The 24287-nt window shown below is 39.0% G+C and overlaps 1 protein-coding gene across 6 annotated transcripts in view; it reads right to left on the bottom strand.

Moving 5' to 3' along the window:
* XRCC4 (X-ray repair cross complementing 4) overlaps positions 1-24287 on the bottom strand; it is a 152741-nt gene that overhangs the window by 86356 nt on the left and 42098 nt on the right. For all 6 annotated transcript variants that reach the window (XM_063423817.1, XM_063423813.1, XM_063423814.1 and 3 more), the window contains 3 exons: positions 9306-9472; positions 4218-4370; positions 3729-3832 (listed from right to left, as the gene is read on the bottom strand). In XM_063423817.1, coding sequence (XP_063279887.1) covers positions 3729-3832; positions 4218-4370; positions 9306-9472 — 424 coding nt within the window. The remainder of the gene's footprint in view (positions 1-3728; positions 3833-4217; positions 4371-9305; positions 9473-24287) is intronic.

The following is a 24287-nucleotide window of genomic DNA, read 5'->3' as shown; positions in this document are numbered from 1 at the left end:
TTTGTCATATACTTGAGAGGAGGAAAAATATTCTCTTTTATGGTCACTTTCCAGGCACTGTGAAGAGTAAACTATCACCCTCCACCTATTTTTCAAGCTCCTGGGAAGGCAGCAGAGAGGGGGAAACATTTATCCCATCCTTGTTCATGTTTTAAAAGCCTCCTGACAGGTGGACCACTAAAACATTTTTCAGTTAATAAAAGGAGTTGATTTGCAGGACAAAGCCATAATTTCCAACCAAGACATCAAATCATGATTTATCAGTCTGGTATTGCCATTTCAGGATGCCTAGGAGGAAGAGCTCAGTAGCTGGAGTAAACAAAACCAGTAAAATTCAGTGCAGAGGGGAAGAAAGAGGAATCGGTAACAGCTGGGTTGTCTTTAACCAGAATAAGTGTTTCTGTATTCTAAAATGACAGAAGTATCTTGCTTTAGTGTGGTGGCAGCATGATGTGGGCTGAGAGAAACACAGGCTGGCAATTTCTGGGTTTTGTGGTTTGTTTGGGTTTTTTTCCCCTTAAAGAACAATTGTGTCCAGTTGGCACCAGCACATGAAGGGAACCACAGCCTTATCCTACTCTACAACTCCTGTGATATTTCCAGGTCTGCGCCAGATGGGGGAACTTTGTTCAAGTGCCAGTAGAGAAAACAACAACTACACCTGAGTTTGGTAACCCACAGAATCTCACCAACCCTGGAGCAAAACCTCAACAAGCCAAAGCAAAGCCAACACTGTTCTGCTCCCAAAAACATTCCTGACACTCCATCCATGAAGAACAGCAGCAGGATTTCCTTCATCTCTTCCTTCCTCACGCAGGAGCTCACAGGATTTCAAGGACCTGACATGTCACCTGTTGCTGCTGCTTCAGAATTTATTAAACTGCAGTGAGAGCTGGAGCTTTGTGCCTTTCTCAACCTCACATTCACAGCCCTAAATAAGATTTTAAATAAATCCCCCCCATGCTCATGGCATGACAGGCAAAGCTCTTGTATGGAATCACATACAGTATTATTTATAAATGTATTATTATTTATAAATGTTGTACTGTTTCTAAGGGGTGTAAGTCTCATCAGATGTTTTTCTGAGTACTTTACAATAGTTACAAATTCAATTTTAATTTCTTCCTTTACAATACAAAGCATTAACTACATCAGTGTGTAGGCAAGACAAAAACTGCCATGTTTCAGTTGATCTTTGCAGTAAGCTATGAAGCAGAAAATGTTGTGAGACAGCAAACCATAAATCAAACCCACAAATAGTACTAGAAATGCCAAAAAAAGAAGAAATTTTAGGTAAACTTTTAGGTTCCTGATTCTGCCTTTTTACAAAGATTGCAATTAATCATTCTTACTCATTTTCTTAATTTTTTTCTTCATTGGGTCTTATTACAATATTTGCATCAGATCAACACCAGACTGATAACCAAATAAGTAATTAAATTTTCTTTTAATAAACATCAGCAGATTCTTTTTCCATATCCACTGAAATACCCTGACATTTGAGTGCCCCAAAAATTCAGGGAGAAGAACAATTATTGGTGGTTAAGAAAAACCTTCAGACAGAGTTTTAAACCCTGCAGTTCAACAAATCCTGATTTTTTTTTTTTTTGCTGATTTTGCAATGACTGGATTTCATCCCCATGAGTTATTAGAACAGAATTATGTTGTGATGGAACCACCTCAAGTTTTCCCCTCCCAACACAAACCCAGTCATCTGCTGAGTACTGCTGCTTTTTCAATTAATAGTGAATTATCTGGAAATGCACAAATACAAGTGCATTTTTACTGTGCATCCATGTGTGCATACATACACCTGCCTTCACTTCCCTTCAAAGAAGTTTTTTTAATTATGATCTTCTCTCTTGATTGTGCGTTTCACCAAAACCTACTAAAACTACCTCAATGATCTTCTAATTTTCATTGACTCCTGCAATGACATTTCCAGTCCAAAATGAAAAGAAATACAATGATGGACCAGGAGACAGAAAAACTAAGATAAACAGAAAAAACCCTCTAAATATTATCTGTTTTATCTTTTATGTCTTACAATCCTTGATGCTTCATGTAGCTTTGAGCTTCCATTATCCACTAATTTCACTCATCCCTGAATCACTATTTTCTCCATAAAGACATGGTCTGACTCTTTTTGAGTATGAAAATTCTAGGACAGACTTCAGATACTCAGCACCCAGTTCAAAGCAGAGCCCAATGTTCACTGAAAGAGAAAGCTGTGCACACAGGAAGAGCACTAGATGACCTCAGGGATACTCATTGAGATGGTCAACAGTGCCATTGCCTTGAAAAACTCAAGTGTGTTACCCAAAGCATTCACTTTATGCTCTTCATGTTATCTGCAAATTTTGCATCTGAACTCTTCCAGTCAGCACAAAACCCTGAGGACTGCATCTCTCAAAGGCAAAAGAAAGTACATGTTTTGTTTGCACCTCAAGTAAAATCACAGTTGGTGTATTTTCCTGTAACACTGAGCAGTCCAGTCCCTCACGAGTGCCTGAGAAGGGCAGTGGGTAAGGTTTTCATTATTAAATACATATCTCTGTCTCACAACTCCCACTGAGCTAGTTAGGCCCCACTGAATTTAGAAGACTCCACACCTTCCACTTTTCCTTGCCTTCTCACAAAACAAAGTATATCTCATCATGTTAGCTGAACTGACCAATTACCATCTAACAGCAAAGACTTCTGGAGAGCACAGTGCAACATTAAATGATTTGTTTATGTGATCACAATTTCCTCCACTTGTCTGAAGCTCTGCCTACTTTGTATAAAGCCAGAAATTCCTCACAGGCCTAAATGAGTGACAAAGATATTTGCCATTGGCAACAGAGTCCTGAACACTTCCTGTTCCCACTATGCACAGAAAATTGCTGTTTTACAGGAACACATTGTTTTCTGGATTATCTTTACCTGTGGTGGAAAAAAAAGCTCCAGTGAGAGAACCCATAGCAAACTTTGCAGACCTGAATGGAAGTTTATGTATGTATTTTTACACACATGTGTATATATCTATACATATATATAACCATATTACAACTATCAATGCCATTTTGAAACTCTAATAGCATTTGTCCCGTGTATTCCCCATAGTTTATCACAATCACGCCAAAATCCTGATTCACAGTAAATATCTTGTACTGTATAATGGGCCATCACTGCATCCCACACACTTTACAAGGCCATAGCCTTGGAAAAATTCATCAGATTAAGTTTCATGAGCAGCTTCACAAGGCCAAAAATTCTCTGACAAATTAAAGTGGATTCTGCTATAAATACATTTTCATTCCATTTAAGCACACAACTCTTTTTATAGCTGTTAAACCTCTTCTCTTTCCCCTTTTTAAACACTATTGAAACTGTCAGGAGCTACCTTTTACACTTTATCAATCATGGCACACACATCATGATTCCTAGAATTTAAAATGGAATTGTTTATGGTTCAGATACTGTTAGACTGTCATTAGTTCCGCAAAGTGTGTAATTTGTCACTTTGCAAGAAATGACAGTGCCTTCACTCGTGCAGCATGCTTTTAAACCTCCCCTCTCTAATTTGAAAATGCCAGTATTGTACTCTGCTTCAGGAGAGGTATTTTTAAGGCTTGCTGGCTGGCTTGTCACAGAGCAATCTGTCAGGTAGTATTTTGCCTTCCTTAAGGTTTATTCACACAAAGCCTGTCTGTGATATAATACAAAGACAAAGCTTTCTGTCTTACCTGATGGCAATGAGGCCCGTGCTGGATTTTCACTTTCTTCATCAGTGCTGGCATCATAGTTATTTTCTCTCTTTATAGCCATCTCAGTAGTAGCTATACTATCCCTAAAAACATCAAAAGAAAGGGAAAAATAATAAGATATTTTTGTTTCTCAAAGGAATTAAATAATTCAGGGAGAATATGTACAGAATACCACCTATGGAAAGGGCACGGACATGATCTGATTGGAAAATCAACTGCAGCCTAGCAGAAAAGAGGACAGATCCATCAAGCACTCATTTTTTGGCTACAGCACCCACAGCAATATGCTGCTGCTTGCAAGGATGCCAGAAAGAATCCTCCATGATTTCCAGGATTGGTTTGGATAACCCAGCACTCAGCCAGAAAGAACTGTCACTCACTGTCAGGGCCAAGGAAATGGAAACTGAACTAAGCTAAACTCAAATATGCACCAGGTACCACACCAAGAAACCCAGGGAAATTAAATACCTTGCACATTTGGCATCCTCTGCAGATTCTTTAGCTTCACTCAACAACTTCTGCAAGTTTCTTATCTTTGCCTTCTTTTCATTCAGCACCAAAACAAACCTGCTGTAAAGGTCTGCCTCCAGCTTCTCTTTGGCTTCCATGCATTTTTCCAGCCTGCAGCACAAAATTAACTGTTACACCAATCCTGTTTCTTAGATGACAATTCTGTTGTGAGGTCAGCCAGGAATCCCCACTCCTAACCACGCACAACTGGCCCAGCACCCTGTATCTGAAATAGGCCAGAGTAAGCTTTTTTTGGTTGTTTTTCCACAGAGAAGTGCAATGAGCTTTGCTTCCAAAAGGGAAAAGTTCCCAGATATAAACCTTTCTCTTCATGCCTTTTTTTTTTTTTTTGGGGGGGGGGGGGTGGGTAGGTTCTTGCACACCTCCATCTGAGACAACTAAAATTTAAATAGGCAAATGTTCTTAATTTTCAATGCTGAATCACAACCATGGGCATACCTTAGCAAGATACACATAATGAGATTATAAACAGATATGATTCATCTTGACAGGTTTCAAATCTGGACCACACATTGGTGTGAAACATATTTGAAGATGAAAAGAAAATTCCAAAACATAAAAATGTTTAGAAGTTCTTAATATCTTCAGAGGAAAATATACTTCAGTTTTTAAAAAAATTTAGTATGCACCTGTGGGCAGATGAATGTCAATAAAAAGAAGCACAATGGGAGTATTAAATTAGGAATATGGGTGTATAAATTCTCATAAGCAAAACCAGAATACAAGCAAACTTGAGAACAACAAATCAAGTGATTTGTGGCAAATGTAATTCTGTATTTATTTCTTATATTTCATAACCTTCCAGTATTTGTGTTGAACCACAAAAATTTTATTAGCTGTGTACACAAGAAGCAAATAAACATCTCAATAATCTTACTGATCATGCTCAATATAAAAAAATAGTCATAACTTGAAAACATTCTTTTTCACCAGCCTGTGCAAGGCTGTAAGAAACTTTAGAAGTTTATTATGCTATTAAACCTAGACACGTAATAGACTTTAAAAATATTAATTTATAAGGCAAGAGATTTCAACAGACTTCCTGCATAAATACTAATTATTTTGCTCACAGATCAAAACCATATATGATGTAAGAAGTAAGACAATAACCAAAAAAAAAAAAAAAAAAAAAAAAAAAAGAAAAAAAACCAACAAACACAAAACCAAAACAACCCAAAAAAAACCACCACAACCAAAAAAAACCCCCACCCAAAACTCATAAAGTATTAAGCCTACTGTTCACTGCTTTAGGGATATGCTTGATAGTTGATAAATAATTCATCTAATTTAAATGCAAATAGCAAAACATCATTACCATATAGATCAGTTCAATAATTCCTAAATGAAAGATCATAGGTACTAATCAACTGCCAGGAGACTTTCCACCTACAAAAGGGAAGTTAACTGTTTAGTGGGGAATAAATAGACAATTCACAAAGAATCATAAACCCTAATGCAGGACCCAGAAGAGCCTGGACATGCTTGATACTAATTATTTCTGTATACATAAAAATGGGGGAAAAAAAAGATTTTTTCTAAAATATGCTAATCTTGTCTGTATCAAATCCTGTAGAATAATCCCCTCTCCCACACATAAACCAGGGAAAGTGGTTGCTCTCTGCTTTACTTTGCCAAAGCACTGGTTTGTGTTGGAGCAGTTGAGCCTGGCTCAAATATTGAGAAATGTGGCTGACCTGGCCAAAAAAATGCTATTTGAGATAACTTTGAGAGCTGCAAAGACATCCTCTGATGAAAACTCCTGTAAATGGAAACTCCCAGTGAAGTAAAGCTAATGCTGCCTGGACTGTGAGTAGTGCAGTGGAGAAACCTACTGCAAGACTAGCCAATTTCTTCAGTCTCTAGAGAAAAAAATTAGCATCTAGAATATTAGAATTAGAATATTAACTCTTCCCTCTGGGCAAAACCAATTAGTAGTATGTCGTCAGTTAATCAATATGATTGTTTTCATTTGCATGAACACCCTTTTTTTTTTCCATTATTCAAAGCTATCCACATCCAAATACATTCTTCAGACACAGAATGGCATTAATTATTAATTTGGCAAAACACTCGATGTAAAAGCACTGAACATCACAAAAGCATCACATTAATGCTGTACTTGGAAGTTATGAGCCTTTAAAATACACTGTTACATGGCATATCTGATACTTTAAAAGAGATTGGTGAAAGGCAATGGCCTTGGGGATAGAGATGTATTAATTGTGCAGGTGGGGTGGCTCTGTGGAGCCTTCAAGATTCACTGAGGCATTCACTACCTGAGCTATGTGAGCATGGAGCAGAGCTGGCTGGATTTCATTCCAATACCTCAGCGGCTGTAAACACAAACTTTAATTGACATTCCTCACGTGCTGCTGCCTGTGTGTACCCTGTGCCCCTCAGACACCATCTCCCCAGGCCAAATGGAGGAGCTACTCATCTCACAGACAAGCTCCCTGCACGATGAACACAAGTAGGGGTTAATTGCTGGAGTGGTGCCTCCCAATTTGTGCATCCTCAGGTCTCTGCAATGCTTTTTGTGTGCCAAAATGCACCCAAGATGATAGGCATCAAAAATCCCACACAACTGACTGAAACCAGCCACTGTTAGGGACTATAACAAAAAATAAACTGAGAAATTAATAATAAAACCCAAGATTTCAAGTGCTGACCCAACACAGAGCAATCACATGCTATACAGAGGTGACCATGAGCTATGAAACATAATCGCATTTTTTTAATTATTAGTAGCAACCTTCACAATCCAGCATTAGGAAGGAAAGAATTCAGCATCTCCGATATTCATCCCTGTTCTCAGTGCTCTAAAATAATTCCTGGATCTCCCTTGCATTTTAGATTCACCCTTCCCCCAGCACAGGCAGTGGAATGGAATGTTGATGAGCTAATGCTGAAGACTCAGTTTCAAACCCAAAGTACCTAGCTTGTATTTTTATAACCTGCTTGTAGTTTAAATATACTGTCACTGCAGTTTACCACAACATAAATTGGCAGCTATTTTGAATTTGACTGGTCTATACAAATTTTAGATGCCCCATAACATACCCCATGCCCAAAACAGAAATTAGATTTTTATTGTTCAAGGAATTATTTTGCCACAGGTTATTATCACTTAAAATTTGCCACCTCCATTGTCATGGAATCACAGATTGGTTAGGGTTGGAGGGGTCTTAAAGCCCAGCCAGTCCCACCCCCTGCCATGGGCAGGGACACCATCCACTATCCCAGGTTGCTCCAATCCCCAGTGTTCAAACTGGCCTGGAACTAATCAGCCTTGAATCTTCTATATGAAATAAAGAGAACAGCTATTCTGCTCTGGTATTTTAACTAATCCATCCCTGAGGTGTGCACACACAGACACACACACTCAACCCCTGGCAGCCACTTGCTCACCGAAACCTCCGTGATGGTCAAGAAAATCTGAACAGGGAGATGGAAATGGGATGATTGAATAATTCCACCTTGTGCACTAGGACTACGGGGCACAAAAGCAGCTCTTAGAAGCCTGCCTGCTATGTTTTAATTCTAATGAAGTCCTGAGGAGAGAGGCTGTGAGCAGAGCAAGATGCAGGGGCTGTGGGGCTGGCATGAGGCGGGACTGCAATTCTCCACACCACGTGCTCCGTATTTGATGTTTCACCACTCAGCACCGAGTGGTGCAGGATGTAAATCCTGAAATCCTGCCTCCTGAACAAAGACAGGCACAGCTTTGTTCAGCTCTGGGCAACTCTCAGCGTTTGAAGCCAAAGCAGCAAAGGGAGGCAGCAGAGTAGAACTGGGCTGTGGCAAGAACAACTCAAAAAAACCACCACACCAAACCAAATCTTAAAAAAAAAACAAAAAAAAACCAAAAAACAAACAAACAAACAAAAAAAAAAACACCACCAAAACATCCCCCAAAAAACCAAACCAAAAAGCCCAATATGCCTTGAATGAAATTGATTTTTGAATTATTTTTATTCTACATTTAACAGACGTGGCCAAAGACGCATAACCAAAAAACCTTCAGTGTGTATTTTGAAAAACCATTTTTCATCTACTCAAAACTATAAACATGTTAAAGAAATCCACCAGCTTGCACTGAGAACAATCATGCAACTCTGATTTTTTTTTTTTTTTTTTTCCTTTTTCCTCCTTTTCTTTGGGGTTACTCTGTAAAAGTGCCACCCCACCATGGAAATTGATACAAGCACTAATGCCTCTTACACATCAGCATGTAATGCAGTACAGAACACGGGATATACAATACACTATTGTTAAATTACACTGTTAAGCAGTAAAACACTACTTAGGGAGGCCCTTTGCTTGTCACGGAGATTGTCACGAGAAATTGTTACTCATTTTAATGAGAGGGAAACAAAACTAACTCCTCCCAAAAGCTGTCTGTCTTTTTCAGGGTAAATTAACGCAAATTAGCTGCATTCTTTCATCAATCTTCCTAGATTGTGTGTTTTTTCAGGTAAAGCTACAGAAAAGAAAGATAAATCTCGGACTGCTCTGTGCTAAGACTTCTGTACTCACTGAAACAAGCATAGATTATTTCACTACCAAATGATAGACAATTCAGATCATAAATGCAACAGCAATTACAAAAACCTCCTGAAAAATAATGATACTTTTTCCTATAATACTGCACTCATGTTTCAATACCAGCTTTTTCAACAAAGAAAACAGATGAAAGAAACAGCAATTTATTTCCCACTCAAAAATGCATATAATGTACATCGCCAGTCCTAAGAACTATAGGAAATAATATTAATGAAAAGGCTTCCTAAAGAAAGTGAAGCTAATTCCACAGATTCTGAGGTGTTTGGCGGGTTTTTTTCTAACTCATAAGCTAAAACCACCTTTCATCAGTTGCATCAGTTGCATCTTTGTCACAGGGAGGAGACCCACAACCACATGGGCTGTGGGCAACTGAGCTCCAAACGCGTCTCAAATACATAAAAATTTCTGTCCATTGCTGCTGACCTTCTCAGGTGTCATCTGTGAATCCACCTGGGAACTCACCTCTTCTCCACATCATTCCAGTTGCTGAAAAGCCTTTCATTTTCTCTCTGCAGATGCTCAGTGTTGGCCTGCAGCTTTCCCAGTTTGTCCAGGCAATAACCAATGAGTTCCTTGACCACCTCTCCTGGGCTTGGGACTTCTTGCAGCTTCAAAGATCCAAGTCTGAACTGGGACACAAAGAAAGAATGAGTTATTTCAACTGCAGAAGAAACTTACACTGAGGCTTTGCTCCAGTAAACTTGAATACATTGTTAATAAGCATAAGAAATACCTTACAGTCCTCCTGTTCAAAGGGAGATAATAAATTTGTTATGTGGAGAATGGAGGAATATGTGGAATAATCTACATGCTAATTATTTCCAGAGGGCCACAGTGTTGAGGAGTGTGGAGCATCTCTGTGCTGGGCAGAGACTGTGGGAGCTGGGCCTGGTCAGGCTGGAGAAGGGAAGGCTGAGAGGGGACCCCATCAATCCATACAAACATCTCCAAGGGGTGCCAGAGGATGGGGCCAGGCTCTGCTCAGTGGTTCCAGTGCCAGGATGAGGACCAAGGGCCATCAAATAAACCACAGCAAGATCCACCCCAGCAGGAGGAAGAACTTCTCTCCATGGAGGGGCAGAGCCCTGGAACAGCTGCCCAGGGAGAACCTGGAGTGTCCCTGCATGTCCCTGAACATCACAACCCCAGCCGGACATGTTCCTGTGTCACTGCTCCAGGGGACCCCGGCTGGGCAGGGGGTTGGGCTGGGTGAGCTCCAGACATTCCTTCCAACCCCAGATATCCTGGGATTCTGTGATTCTGTGATTTATGCAGCTAATATGAAAAATCTAGCCAGCAAGTTGTCACCTTCAGGGTTCAGACAGCAAGTTCTTAATCATAAAAGGACTCCTTCAATTAAACAGGCAGCCTCAACAATTCAGTGAGATTAAAGGATCTGTAATGAACCACTGTGTTTCTTCAGCAATGAGGATGCTGTACAGGATATACAGGAGTTCTGAACATATTTGTTTTGCCTGGTCTGGTACAAACAACAGAAAACTTGTTTTTGCCATGTTCAAGGAAGAATAGCTCAGGCATACATACCAACCAGTGCCAGCCGAGCTATAAACATGCAAACCTGGGTGAAGATACATTAATAACCAACACAATAGTTTGAGGGAGTGGAAGAATGAGAAGGGGTTGTCTACCTCATCTTATGATTATCAAAAGACAGACATAAATTTTGTGGTGTTTCCCTATGGAGAGAAGTATTACCCATCTTTTCAACTTGCATACAAAGCTATAACACCTTAAAAAAATCCATAAATGTAAGTGGCACACACTAAGGAAGAGTTCACTATGTGTTGTGACACTCACCTCTTAACACCTATTAAAATCAGAAATGCAGTGTGATTAGTTTTTCCCCCCATTTTACTTGGGAGGACATGGAAAATTACATAGAAGACATCTATTTTAAAAAATGCCTATTTGTTAACTTCTTTTAATGCAAGTTTCATTGATACCATGTGTAAATTTTGCCTAAAAAAGGCTCAGTAAAAACTGCTCACAAAGCTTTCAAAGACATTGTTTGAAACAAGCAACAGTCCTTTCACGTGGACCTTTTATCTGTGGAAGTCTCTTCCACAACACGATACCATCCTGACCTCCTTCAGCAAGGTCAGTCTATCAGAAAATGTGAAAACCCGAAGGTTTAATTTCCAATTAGCCACCAAATCAACATGTGCTGTCTCTAAATCATTTTTGTCTTTTGCTAGTGTACCTCTGATGGCTACAGATGAAAAGATGCTTTTAATTTATTTTTGGAAATTAGATTACGCTATCAGTAGCCCACAGATTGGCATGCACCCCCTGAATATCACACTTACTGTCTGACAGCATTAACAAAGATGGACGTTTGTCTAAAGGAAACTGTTTTTCATCACTTGCAAGCCACCACCACACTATTTGGATAAAGAATTTACATAGATAGAGAAGCACAGTAGCACAGATAAATAGCATCACAACCTTTTACCAGAAAGGAAATTGCAAGGAGAGCACATCAATTTTGTCTTATGTGTTGATATATTCGACTGAGATCAGGTATAGGCAAATATATCAGGACAAACAAATTAACAGTTTTCACTGCACAAAAAGAATACAAAATGCATAATTCTAAAACAGGTTAAAGTGAGTAGCAGTAGAATTATTCTGAAAGGCTTGTATCACCACACAACCAAAATCACACCAGATACACAGCAGGCACTCCAAAAGCAATTGTCATTATAAAAAAAAAAACAAACCACCCCAACACTGCTACAGGGACACAGGGTATGTGCCCATCTTTGAAGGTGTTGAAGTCCAGGACTGATGGTCAATCTTTAGTTTAGCCTTTGGTTCAGTCTTTATGCAAAGCAATTGACTTGTTATAAACGCCAGGACAAATTTATTGCCAAATTCAATAGTTTGGTTTATTAACATCCAAATTACAAAATTTAGAATCAAATTATAACAATTTCAAACAATAAAAACAAAACAATACGAACCCCACAAACAGCGAAACTTACTTGACCGAAGTTCTCCCGGGAAAAGTTGAGCCAAGGGTGACCCCAGAAACACAGGACCTGGCGGTCGGTGTTTCTAACCGGGTTCACAAATTTGCCCACCTAAAGGCCCAACTTAAATACCCTTAACTTCCCCTCCGGCAACCTTCCTCCCATTGTTTCTCTAATCATCGGCCATTAACTTTATTTACATTAAATCCCGAAAGGGTCCCCGGGCACATTCAAATGCTAATGTCCAGAGTTAGTCCTTGCTTTGAGTAGGTGTGTGATGACCTTGTAAGCCCTTGCTGGCATGTAACATTTGATCGTTGCAAGTCTTTGCTGGCACATAGCATTTTGATCGTTGGAAGTCCCGATGAGTTTAGCTGCACGTAGGCAGGGGAAAGTCATCAGCGCCCCGTGTTCTCACCTTCTATTCTTGGAACCCGGAACATCAGGGAGGTGCTTTACAGAAGTTCGTGAAACGTGCGGGTTGAGCAGACACACACATACCTTTATACAATATATATCACAGTTCCCAATCTACAATCATCTATAGAACATGAATTAAATAACCATATTTCCCACAGACTATTATCTACTTCCTCACAATAAAATCCACTGTCCTGCTTTTTTGTCTTAGACACAGACCTGTGGACCATTTCTAGGAGGCCCACAAAGGTGAGCAGAGCAAGCCCATCATCAGGAGGCTTAAACTTATCATGCAGGTACTGACAAATCAACTAAAAAAGGAAAAAAAAAGTGAAGTTTTCTGCAATACAAGTGATCCTCTCTATCTACCCTCCTCCCTCAGTCATCTAATCTTAATTTAGGATAGCTGTGGGGAGCAGATTATCCAGCTACCTCCAGGAAAACACAGAACGTTTGGATACAGCCCTAATTAAAAGAAAACTAACGTGATAGTCTGGAGTAGTGGAAGGTGTCCCTGCCCATGGAAAGGACTGGAAGGAGATGGGCTTCAAGGTGCTGTCCATTCCAAAGCACACAGTGATTCCGTGATCCTGGATTTCGTGGTTGTGCTCTGCCTCCCTCATACAGCATGTTACACAAAGTACACAAAAAACCCCTTCCCTGAGGCTGTTCCTCCAGCATGGAATTGTTTTACACCACCTATTTAACACACAGAGACGTCTGCACTAACAATAGTAACGCTGCTATCTCGGCAAATTACAGCTGAGTGGTGTTTGCCCCACCAGGAGCCCGGTGCTGAGAGGCTGATAAGCAAAAACGGCAGCCAGGTTCACTGAATTCCCAAAGCAGGACTAAAACAATGTAAAGAAAAAAGAAATCTCAAGGCAGTTCTGCTCTGCAGTCCTGCTGGCATCCCAACCAAACTGGAAAGCAGACTGGTAGATAAGACGATGACAAAATAATGCAATTTTACATCCAAGGACTCTGAATTTGGGACAGGTGCGTAAACTGCAGACAGAATTTTATTAAAATTAAGTATTGTGGAGGAAAAAAATATAACATGAAAAAGGTGATGCTAAGTTTTTCCCACACTGCTAAGATTTTCCTTGCAACTAAAGCAAGAAACAGTCCAGTTATTTGTCCTTTATCACCAAAACCACAGTAGGGAAACTGCAAACAGTCCTAAGGAGATGCAGTGGAAGTGGTTAAAGATCAGGATCATAACAAACAGTTAACTGGATGGGATATCAAGATAAACAGCTCTTGCTTACTGCAGGAGTGAAAGAAAACATCATTAACACCTCACTAAGCTAATTTGACAACCAACATGTCTTTGGTTTGGATCACGTTTCCAAGGTGATTCTGTAAATTTTAAAAGGTGAATATTTATTTACGTACTTATTTATTTTTGTTTGCTTTGTAAATTCCTGCACGTTGCTTCTCCCCAGATGAATTTAAATTTCTCACCATCCTCACAGCTGCTGTAGCTCTCTGGCTCTGCATCATCTGCAGATATAACTAATGTGCTTTCTACTTCCCCTTTCAGATCATTCAAGAAAACATTATGTGCAACACTGAAGCACTAAACACTTCATTTATACAGAGAAGGAGGAGATCTGGTAGAGGTCCCAGGAGACAACAGACTGACTGTGACTGATACACTGCTGCCCTTCAGTATCTGTTTCATTGTTCATTGGGATTTTATTTTTTCAAATTTTTATTTTTTTAAAGACACAATAAGATGAACACAGAAGCATTTATAAAACTGTGTTCCCTTAATCATAAATCACAGTCATCACACATCCACCAGGCCAGTATTTTGAAATAAAAATAAAGCTTAAGAAATAAATTTAAAAAAAATTAGAAGCTTATGACAAAAATGTAATTTTTCCCCGACCTCTCATCCTGCCCAATGTTTGTCTTCTGAAAAAAGTGGTGATCTGAACTGTAAGACATAAAATGTTTCAGAAATAACTGAAAAGTTTTTCAATTTTTCTTCTAGATATTTATGCTTAAGGGAAGATGTGCTTCACATAAGAGAACAACAGTTATTAAAAAATGAGACAACACATCTTTCACAGAAGATTTCAAAACTGAAAGTTATGTTACTGTATAGAGACAGTGAATTTTAATTTTGCCTTAAGTAACACATATCTGCTACATACTCTTTGCATTACTACACTCCACTAAAAATGAGTTATTGTATCTAAGGCAATAATTATCAGAGGTTATGCACTGAAAAGAGAAGACATTCACACAGCAATGACTCTCTTCTGAGTGAGAATCTGAAGCTAAACACTAACAGTGAGCTTATTTACAATAACAAATTTTCACTATTCTATAAGAAAAAAAAGTCATGCTGGAAACTCTCATTGCATCTGCTTTGCTGGTTGTGATTTCTCTTTGTATTAATAAAACATTCTAACAACCCTTTCTAACAGTATTGTTTACCCACAATATATTTAAGGAATTCCATACTTCCATAAGATGGGGAAAAAAAATTAGATTCTGTCCTTTGTAGTCCTGGTAGAGCATAGCATATAATATATAAATATATATAGCTTTATAAATATATAGATATGTAGCTATAGATAGATGTATTTATAGAAATATATAAATGTTGTGTGTATTTATGAGCCTCTCTGCCCTATTAAATCTTAACCCACAGTACTTCAATTTTATCTTCTCTGTTTTGGAAACTAATTCACAAATAATTTTTGGAGAGAGCACGCTTGACAGATACTTAGGTCTAATTCTGAAATGAAAATATTCCCAGCGTGTGAACCGAATGACAGAGGTTTAATCATACAAATCAATCTTGTACAGCCTGTTACAGGCTCTAACTCAACTCACTCAGCTTCCATTCCTCCAGCCCCTGAGTGAGACACAGAGATCCTTGTGCTCTGCCCCTAAAACAACATTTCAGACTGAGCTAGCACACCCAGGAATACCAACATCCTCGCAGACAGATGCTGCCTCCTGCAAGGTATTGCCCAAGCAATATCCTTTCACCAGGGAAATATTAAAGAAGAGTTTGAGGGAGAAAAAAATAACTCCAAAGCAGCCCACCAGCATGGAGCAGCTGTGCAGTCCCTGTCTGGCTTCTTGGAGACCTGCAGTCTGTTAAAGCAGCTGTGACCCTGTGTTGGAGCAGGAAAGCGCTACAGATCCACACAACAGCAAATCCTTTTGTCACTGCCCTGTTCCGAGCACAGAATCACAGTCAGAGAATGTGAAAAGTTGGAAGGGACTCTAAAGCCCGACCAGTGCCACTCCTGTCAAGGGCAGGGACACCTTCCACTTTCCCAGGTTGCTCCAAGCCCCAGTGTCCAGCCTGGCCTTGGACACTGCCAGGGATGCAGGGGCAGCCACAGCTTCTCTGGGCACCCTGTGCCAGGGCCTCCCCACTCTCACAGGGAAGAATTTCTTCCTAATATTTTACCCAAATTTTCCCCTCTTTTTATTTCTATCCATTCCCCTTTGTCCTGTCCCTCCAGTTCCCGATGCAGAGTCCTTTCCCTGTAGCCCCTTCACTTACTGGAAGATTCTCTAAGGTCTCCACATAACCTGCTCCTTCATAGGGTGAACAAACCCAATTTTCTCAGCCTGTTTTCATAGCAGAGGTGCCCCAGGTCCTCCTTATCAGCTCTGTGGCTACCTAGAAAACTCCTGCTAGGAGTAGGTGTTAAAAGCGGTACAGGTGAACTACCCTGTAGTCACCTAGCCATGCCCTTGTCTACTGCTGCTACTGAAAGCAAGTTCTTGACTACAGAGTCTGAATGTCTTTATTAAAACTAATTAGACTTGAGTTAATTTATTTCCAAAGGAATTGTTACAGCAGGAAGTTGTGCCTTGCACGTGAGATACAGCAACTCTCTGGAGCTCTTGCAAGACAGGCAGGCTGTGATTCCCTGTTAAAAATATCAGCTACCTCTCCTACTCCACAGACTCTGAAATACGGTAGAATCAACATTTGGATAAAAATAAGTTTTCACTATGAAAATACCTAAGAATTTAAAAGAGAAAAATGTTAATGAAAATTCATGTACAGGGTTAAAGAATATGACCTACAAATGAATGATGCTGACACTTACACAAAGAAAGTATTGTTACAAGCTTGAATCTGGAAAGCATTATACCATTTTTATTTCTTAAGTCAATCAGTGAGTGGTCTTGATTTTTTAAAGCTGTGCCACTATTATCTCCAGGGAAATCATTCAGCAGTAACTATGACATCCCTGGGTGTGGTAATAAAACGACTACACTGGACTTGCACAATACAGTGATGACAACGTGAAAGCAGAAGTTGCTTTTGTAACAGCAACATCTAGGAAGCTAGAAAAAACTACACAACACCATGGAAGCCAAGAAACCTGGAAGGTTACATCAGACAGTGTAAAAATATGATCACCAACTCCAAAAAACAAGTTTAACACAAAAACCCTGCCTGCAACAAATCTCCCCCCTGACGAAGGCATTACATCTACTCCAGAGTGAAACACCTGACATAAGTGATGGATATTTCTGTCTGTTTTTTACCACACAGTGCAGAAACCTTCAGAATTGCCATCCTATTAGCTCCATGTCCACTGGAAATTAAATTCCTTCCAGCTTCACTATTTTCTATGACAGCAGTTCCCAAGTACTTTTGGAGAGCGCTCCACCTTTCCTCACACTCTCAACCTTACACATTCATGGCACTGTGGGCCCCATAAGGATTGGGGTGCAACTGAGAAATTGGAAACATCATCAGGTGCTACAAACACTGATAACTGTCCCCATAAGGACAAGGAAAGCTCTGTTACTCCTTCCATCTCTCATCCAGCTTTATGCTCAGCATGGGCAGCAGGCTCTGATCCTGAAAGCTTTTCATAGAATTCCTGACTGGGAAGGAACTCTGCAAATCTGAACAGCATTTTTGTGTGACCTGCAACTCTGTGCAATCACATGGAACAGTGTCACATAAACCACCTCATACAGGAATTTTTTTCACTTTTCAAAATATTTGCTTCATCTCATTAGTGTAGCTATTTTTTCCTAATTTGTCTCCTAAACACACACATGCCCAATTTGTATCCATTTTTTCTAGGACATATTCTATTTCCTGTCTTACAGTATTCTTTTCCCTCTTTCATGTGCAGACTCCATAATTTATAGATAAATACATTTCTCAGGCAGTATTTTTTTCTGTTGGACTAAAGCTCCATGTAGCTTTGGCTATGTACATGTTGCTTTCTCTATCCCTCATACCACACAACAATCCTCTCAATTTCAGCTTGCATTTCTTGACTGTGAATGACCAGGATGGGACATTCAATTTCAAATATAAACCATGTTGAAGTAGACAGTGAAAATCCACAGAAAACAGACACAGGCTTTAATACTGGTAGTGTTTAAATGTCACATAAATCTATTTGCATGTTTTGTTTCTCTCCTTTAACCCTGTCACGTGTACCCTGTGTGAGAATCACCAGGATACAGGGATTATCTACATTTTAGGATGCCTGGTTCTTCAGATAGTTTTAGAATTAAAAATGGTAAATGAAAATAGTAAAACCAACAGATAATTCTTAAAGATCCCCTCCCAAAAAAAAAAAAAAAAAAAAAAAAAAAAAAAAAAAAAAAAAAAAAAAGCACATCCGTGTAAATAGGTTAGACTACCAAAAACACCTACTGAGCAAATAACTACTGGATTTCTTTCATGAATGGCATTATATCTATGTTTCCTTAAAGCCTTTGGAAAACTTCCTTGTTTAATCTCTACACTTCTCAGAAACACCATATTTCACATATCTATACAATCAGCTACTTCTGTGAAGCTTAATCCCACATGGGCTAAAGGGGTCTTTAGCTACTGAATTTTGACAGCTGTGGCACGGTCTGGTCAGGATCTACCCAGGCTGTGATTCCACTGCTTCGAAATGCTCTATAACCATTTTTTTCAGACTTACTCTAAAAAATATTGCTCATGAGAGCACTTCCTCCTAACTAACCTTAAACCTATACATACATACATACATACATACACACACACATATATATGCAAGACCCAAATCATACCTTTGTAAAAAGCGAGATGTATTTCCAAAAAAGGCATGAACTGAGTAAAGTTGCAGAGCACCTGCATCACAGAATGCTCATCTCTCAAGGTGCTAAACCACAGAAAGATGCCACTAGTTTTTATCCCTCACACACCAATTTTTTTGACCACTGTGCAACTAAATCCCTTAAAATTAGAAATGCAGTAAATACTAAAATGAACTGTGGTGGCAACACTCAGCACCTGTAACATCAGGTATTTTTTCCACTTTTTTTCCCCTCAGTGGTAATCACATAAATTGTTTCACCTCATCAAGGAAAAAAAAATGAAAGCAATTGGCATAAAAAAGCCAAAGGCAAAAATCTATAAAAATCAGGTGCACAAGTTACTTTTGAGAAGAATAAATATGGAATATCCAACTATACCTTACAGTTCCACAAACAGTGGTAACATGATTAAGTGAAGAACCAACAAACCAGACATTTTGTTGGATTTTAGATGAAATTACTATTTCACAAAAGAACCGGCAGGTTTGCATTTTATGCACGCACCCCAAATGCTTTATTCCTCTTCTATGCTTCCCCTCTTTTTATCATTCCCTTCTCTACTTCAGGCAATATTGTCCATTCAACTCCCTGCTACCCCTCTGCCTCTGAAGTGAGCTTAACAAAGAGGACTGAAGCAGGACACCTTTAAAGGACCTTTATTTTTTTTTCACCTTTTCCCTCATTAATTCCATGACTCCAGGCAAGATCAGATGTGTTCCACCTTGCTGAGCAGGCAGCAGGTCTGTGAGCAATGGAACTACTGAAGGCTGGTTTCCTATGGCTATGACTCTTGTGCTGGATCCCCTAATGTCTAAAATGGTGAGAAATCCAGTCTTTTCCCTTATTTAATGCATTCATAACTTCTCTCTCCCGTGAGGATTTGCTAGTGTCTAATAATACAGTTGATCTCATTCCACAGCTTTTTCCAAAGCAGACACATGAATAGGGTCTCTTTTTCTCCATCCAAGCACCTATTTCCATGAAACTAGTAGGAACCTGATATCTCTGAGACCTTTACTCCTGTCAAATCCGTTTGAAATTGTCCAGGAGTTTCAGAAGTTATTGGGGGAAAGGGAGGAGGTAAGAGGCTGGCAGTCAGCAGAGGCACACAGCATGACCACATAAGCTTTGTTTCCTTAGGAAGCAGGGTAAAACATTTGCACTTTTTATTATTTTTTTAAACCTGTCCTAAATGAATTAGGAAATGAGCTTTATTTGGAGATCTAAACTTGTTTTCTTCCTTGTTTTTCATGTAATTTATAGTGTGGCAATAATACAATAGACTCCAGACATTACATCTGGATTCATGTCTCAGGGCTTAAATGCATGAACAGTTCACAACTGTGTTAATTTAGATTTCAGAGGGAAAGCCTTATGAGATAGCTTAAATCTGAATTTATTTCCTAGAGGTTAAGAACCGAACATGGCCCCATTACCATAAAACAACTGGCATAAAAACTTATCACATAGCAGCTTCCTTGAGTTTGAGGCTTGAGTCTCCCTGAAAGTATGAAAGGATACCTGCCAAGGATTTTTAATTTAATGTGATGGGCTTTTTTTTTTTTTTTTTTTTTTTTTTTTTTCCTAATATTCTTCATTTATGTTCAGGTTTTCAACTCAAAAATTATTCCAGACAAAGACCACAACTTAAGTAAAAAGTTTAAAGGAGCAGAGTGAAGCTGTTTTTCTGAACAGTCACAAAGCATATGTAGCAGGAACATGAAACACTGAGAAAAGCACCATGCAAGCCTTTAAAAACCTCCAGAGAAGTTTCTACAAACACCAGGAAAAGTAGGCCGTTAAATGTGCTTTCAGCCAAAAATCTCCAAAATAAAAGCAGGATTTGCAGGAGTGCTGGTGATATTACAGTCAGTAAAGGTTCCAAGGTAACAAAATATAAATGATTAATACTTCCAGGATTAAAAAAACACTACCACATTATGTGCTGCATAATAGGAGTATTTTAATTCTACCTATCAACTGATCCTATTCCTACATGTAAAGCCCAGACTGCAGCTTTCCTTTAAAAACTGTAATAAAGCACAACTGAAATGTCTGGAGTAGTAACTGTCAGATATGAAGACAACTCATCTTGGGAGCTGCTTCCCCTGAAACACTTGACCTTTAGGCTTTGGGAAGTAATGGAAACTATAAAGTGCTCTGCGAATACACCCTTGGAACTGACGTGCCAACGTTTTGGAGTAATCTGGGTCTGATTCCCCCCGAACATGCTGGCAGTAAACAGCTCCAGGATTGCACACGACTTTTTTTTTTCCCCCCCTCTTTGGAAAGTAAATGTATAACCACATGAATAAGCATGAGATAATGCCTAGACCAAGGCAAAATATAAAAGTGTTCCCAGCTAAGCACTACAAACAATTTTCCAGTATGAGTAATAACACTGCACTCATTTAGAACAACCATTGACTGTTTTCAGGATGGTATTTTACCCTTTGTTTGAAAAAAAATCACTTCAGGATATTGACAGCCATGTGCTGAAGCCTTACAGATCTATCCCATTCAAAACAAACAAAAATAAGACAACAGGTTGAAGATTGTGCACCTAATCTGAGCAATCTGAACGCCCGTGTGTGCTGTGTCCCACCCACAAACGTGGAAATAACTCAATGCATCACAAGACATATGTACTGAACATGAAAAAATTCCAGTAAAGCCAAAATTCCAAGCAGCTCTGAGTTCCTAGAAGGACATAAACACTTCAATAAATTATCAAAACATGAATAGAACATTTCTTTCCATCCAAGAGCCTAAAGAAACAAACAAAGGCCAAAATCTTGCTTTCACATAGAAAGAAGTCAGCGCAAGTTCAGGTTTAGGAATGCAATGCAGGTGAAAAAAACTTTACTGATTTCTCTCTCCCTATGGTTACATCCCCATTCTTATCATTCAATTTCATCAGCAGATAAATATTCCCCCCACCCCTTAAAATATTAAGTAAGCTTTAAGAAAAGTAAGATTGAAAGGAGTATTTTTAAAAATCAAGGAGTACTTCACTTTGTTTCTCTGTAAAACATTGTCAGAGGGGTAGAAATTTGACAACCAACATTTGTTCTAGACTACGCGCTCTGGTAATAGCAGGATGGAAATTTTTACAGCTAACAGATTCTCAGTTGGTTGGAGGTAGGTTGAGGAGTGCATTTTCCCCCTTCTTTTGTCACAGGAATAACCCCTTCAACAACAGTGAAGTGTAAGTTGCCACAAGGCAAGCCCAGCTCTCACATGAAATTAATGACATGGGGGCAGGTCAAACTTGAAATGTTTACAGGTTCAGCAGGAGCAGTAGCACATCTTAAACTCCAAAATGATGGTCCTTGGGTCCATTTTCCCAAAAAATGTCTGGATGAACCATTGTGTGACTCCAGTCAGAATTACAGGTTCTATCATGTAAGAATAATTAAAATATGATGTTTTCATTCCATAGCTGAAGGCCATTTCAGAGCATTAACTGATCATAGGTCATTCCTGAGTGATCAAATGTCACTTCACCCCAACTGATACGAGGTGATTATTAAGTTTGATGTCAGAGCTATTCATGGGCACTAGAAATTCAACATCAGCAAGTAATCTTTCTATATGGTTTACTACAATGATAAAAGGCATCAAAATCTTTGCATTCAAGAAACCTGTATTAAGTTCTAATAATAGTTCTACTAAAAATAGGTTTTCTGAAAATTCAAATCACCTGAATCTATCTAAAGGCAAAAAAAAATCCCCTATCTTAAATCTCGTACTTAATGCTTAAAATGAACACAATTACAATACGTCTTTTCATAATAGAAGCTTTTACTCAGATCAAAAGCTGGAATGGATTCAATTAGAATTTTTTTTCCCTGAAATCTTATAAATTCTCATCTGGAAAAGAAATATAGTTTGCAGATAAAAAAAGTTAGACTAAACTGGTTGCTAGCAACACAAACAAAACATTTACTTTCTTTTCTGCGCAATACTGTTTTCAAAAGTTTTCATGACAAAGTATTTAGAGAATTAATGTTTTCTTAAGCCAAACCAACCCTGGATGAAGGAAAGCAATTTTTTTCTCACAGTTAGGATCCTATAGGCCATAACGGGAGACTTCATGGGATCATGTTTTAGAACATGAGATGCTCAGACGAGGCATCAAAAAGCCACACCAGGGCATTTTATTTGCAGAACAAAAAAAGCAAAAATTTCCAAGGAATCAAATGAACCAAGTGAAGTCCCCTTAATTTTGCAGTCTCCCAATGCAGAGACAGGGACAGGCTTCCTCTGGATGGCCCCAGCAGTTTGTCAGAGGCCAAGAGCAGGACACTTAACTTATCACAGAAATGCTCAATGTGGCAAAGAACCTCAGAATTTCATTTCATTTTTGCAGTAATTTCAGTGGAGGGAAAACATCATTGTTCAGGTCTGTTGTATTTTATTTTCTTCATTTTTACTTGATAGCAAACCAGCACAAAAGGGAGAATCTGTGGATTTTCTGAAATCTATAGCAGTAGTACTAAAAGTTTCTTATGAACCAGGAAATGCTGGGATTTTGTCGTTTTGTTTGGCTTTGGTTTTTGCTTTGTGCTTGTTTGACTTTTAAGTACTTATTTTATTAGGACACTAAGGCAATATCTTATGAGGATAATAAAATAATATTAAGGTAACAATATTATCTTATTTACTACAGAATAATAAAATACTAGGAGTGGGATCACCTTAAAGAACAATTGGTTGAGCTAGTGCTGTTTAACATGATGAATAAGAAGAAAAAACCCACCAACCAACCAACAAAAAAAACCAAAAAGCAAACAAGCCACCAAAAAAATAACCAAACAAAACATCTAAAAACCAGCAACTGCAGAACAATGCATACACTGAGGTGGTAAAAAAAGGCAAAGCTCAAAAAACACATATATTTCAATCAGTAACAAGTTGAAAAAGAAGATACACAGTAGCAAATGCAAGCTGAAGATTGAGAGGTAATCTTTCCTTTAAAGCACAAAACGTCTCAGTGCCACATGTCAACCATCAGTTATCAGCATTAAAAAAAAAAAACTTGCTAAAATTATGGGCAAAATACTATCTAAAGGGGCGTGTCTGTCAAGAATCACCATCTGTCAAGAACCCATTTTCAAGGGCAGGTTCTGGTTCTGGTGACTGCAGGAAGCCCTGTCCAGGAAGCTCTAATGGAATACCTGAGTGCAAGACTACCTTACACAGAGCCCTGCACACAGAGAGAGCAGTAAGAAGTTTAATTTTATATTTTTTCTTATTTTATATCAGTATTTCACTGTCAAACGGACAGTGCTTGGTGAAACAATGACATGTCCAGAGCTAAACAGGCCTGACATGTCCATGTAGGGTTTTTTTTGACGAGGATAAAACAAGTACTTGCATGGTTTGAGCTGTCCTCAGGCAAGTAGTTATCTCCACTTTGCTAAATATAACTTCACTGAGGTTCTCAGCAACCTCCTGCACTGTGTGCTCAGCCAGAGACCTGCAAAAACCTGGCCCCAAATAACATCTAAAAACTATCCCTGCCTGAGGAAAGACAGCCACCACCATTTCTGAAACCACAAAACTGATCACTAAACCTGCTTCCCACCAGAGTAACACGAGGGTTTTCTTAGGGACATACAAGCAAACTGCTCCTCTGAGCAAATCCCACCTTGTGCCTGTAAAGCACATGGAAATACATGATGAGACTTTTGAACAGAAGCCATTCCACGCTCTGGGACAGCTGGTTTAAACACATGACATGTGATTATTTATCCTGAGATGTAAGCTGGGGGAAGTGGTGCTTTCAAGCCCCATGCAGCTGAACTAGAATGACACTGGCAGCGTGAAACAGCCCAGGCTGGGAAGCAGAATTGTGTTAGTGACTACACCAGCCCACACAAACACGAGCCAGAGATGAACCACAGCAGCAGCACACTGGAATAGCTGTTTGCTGCCAAAA

This window comes from Prinia subflava, chromosome Z (genome assembly GCF_021018805.1).
Source record: "Prinia subflava isolate CZ2003 ecotype Zambia chromosome Z, Cam_Psub_1.2, whole genome shotgun sequence".
Taxonomy (NCBI): Eukaryota; Metazoa; Chordata; class Aves; order Passeriformes; family Cisticolidae; genus Prinia; species Prinia subflava.
This window is presented reverse-complemented; position numbering and strand designations above follow the sequence as displayed.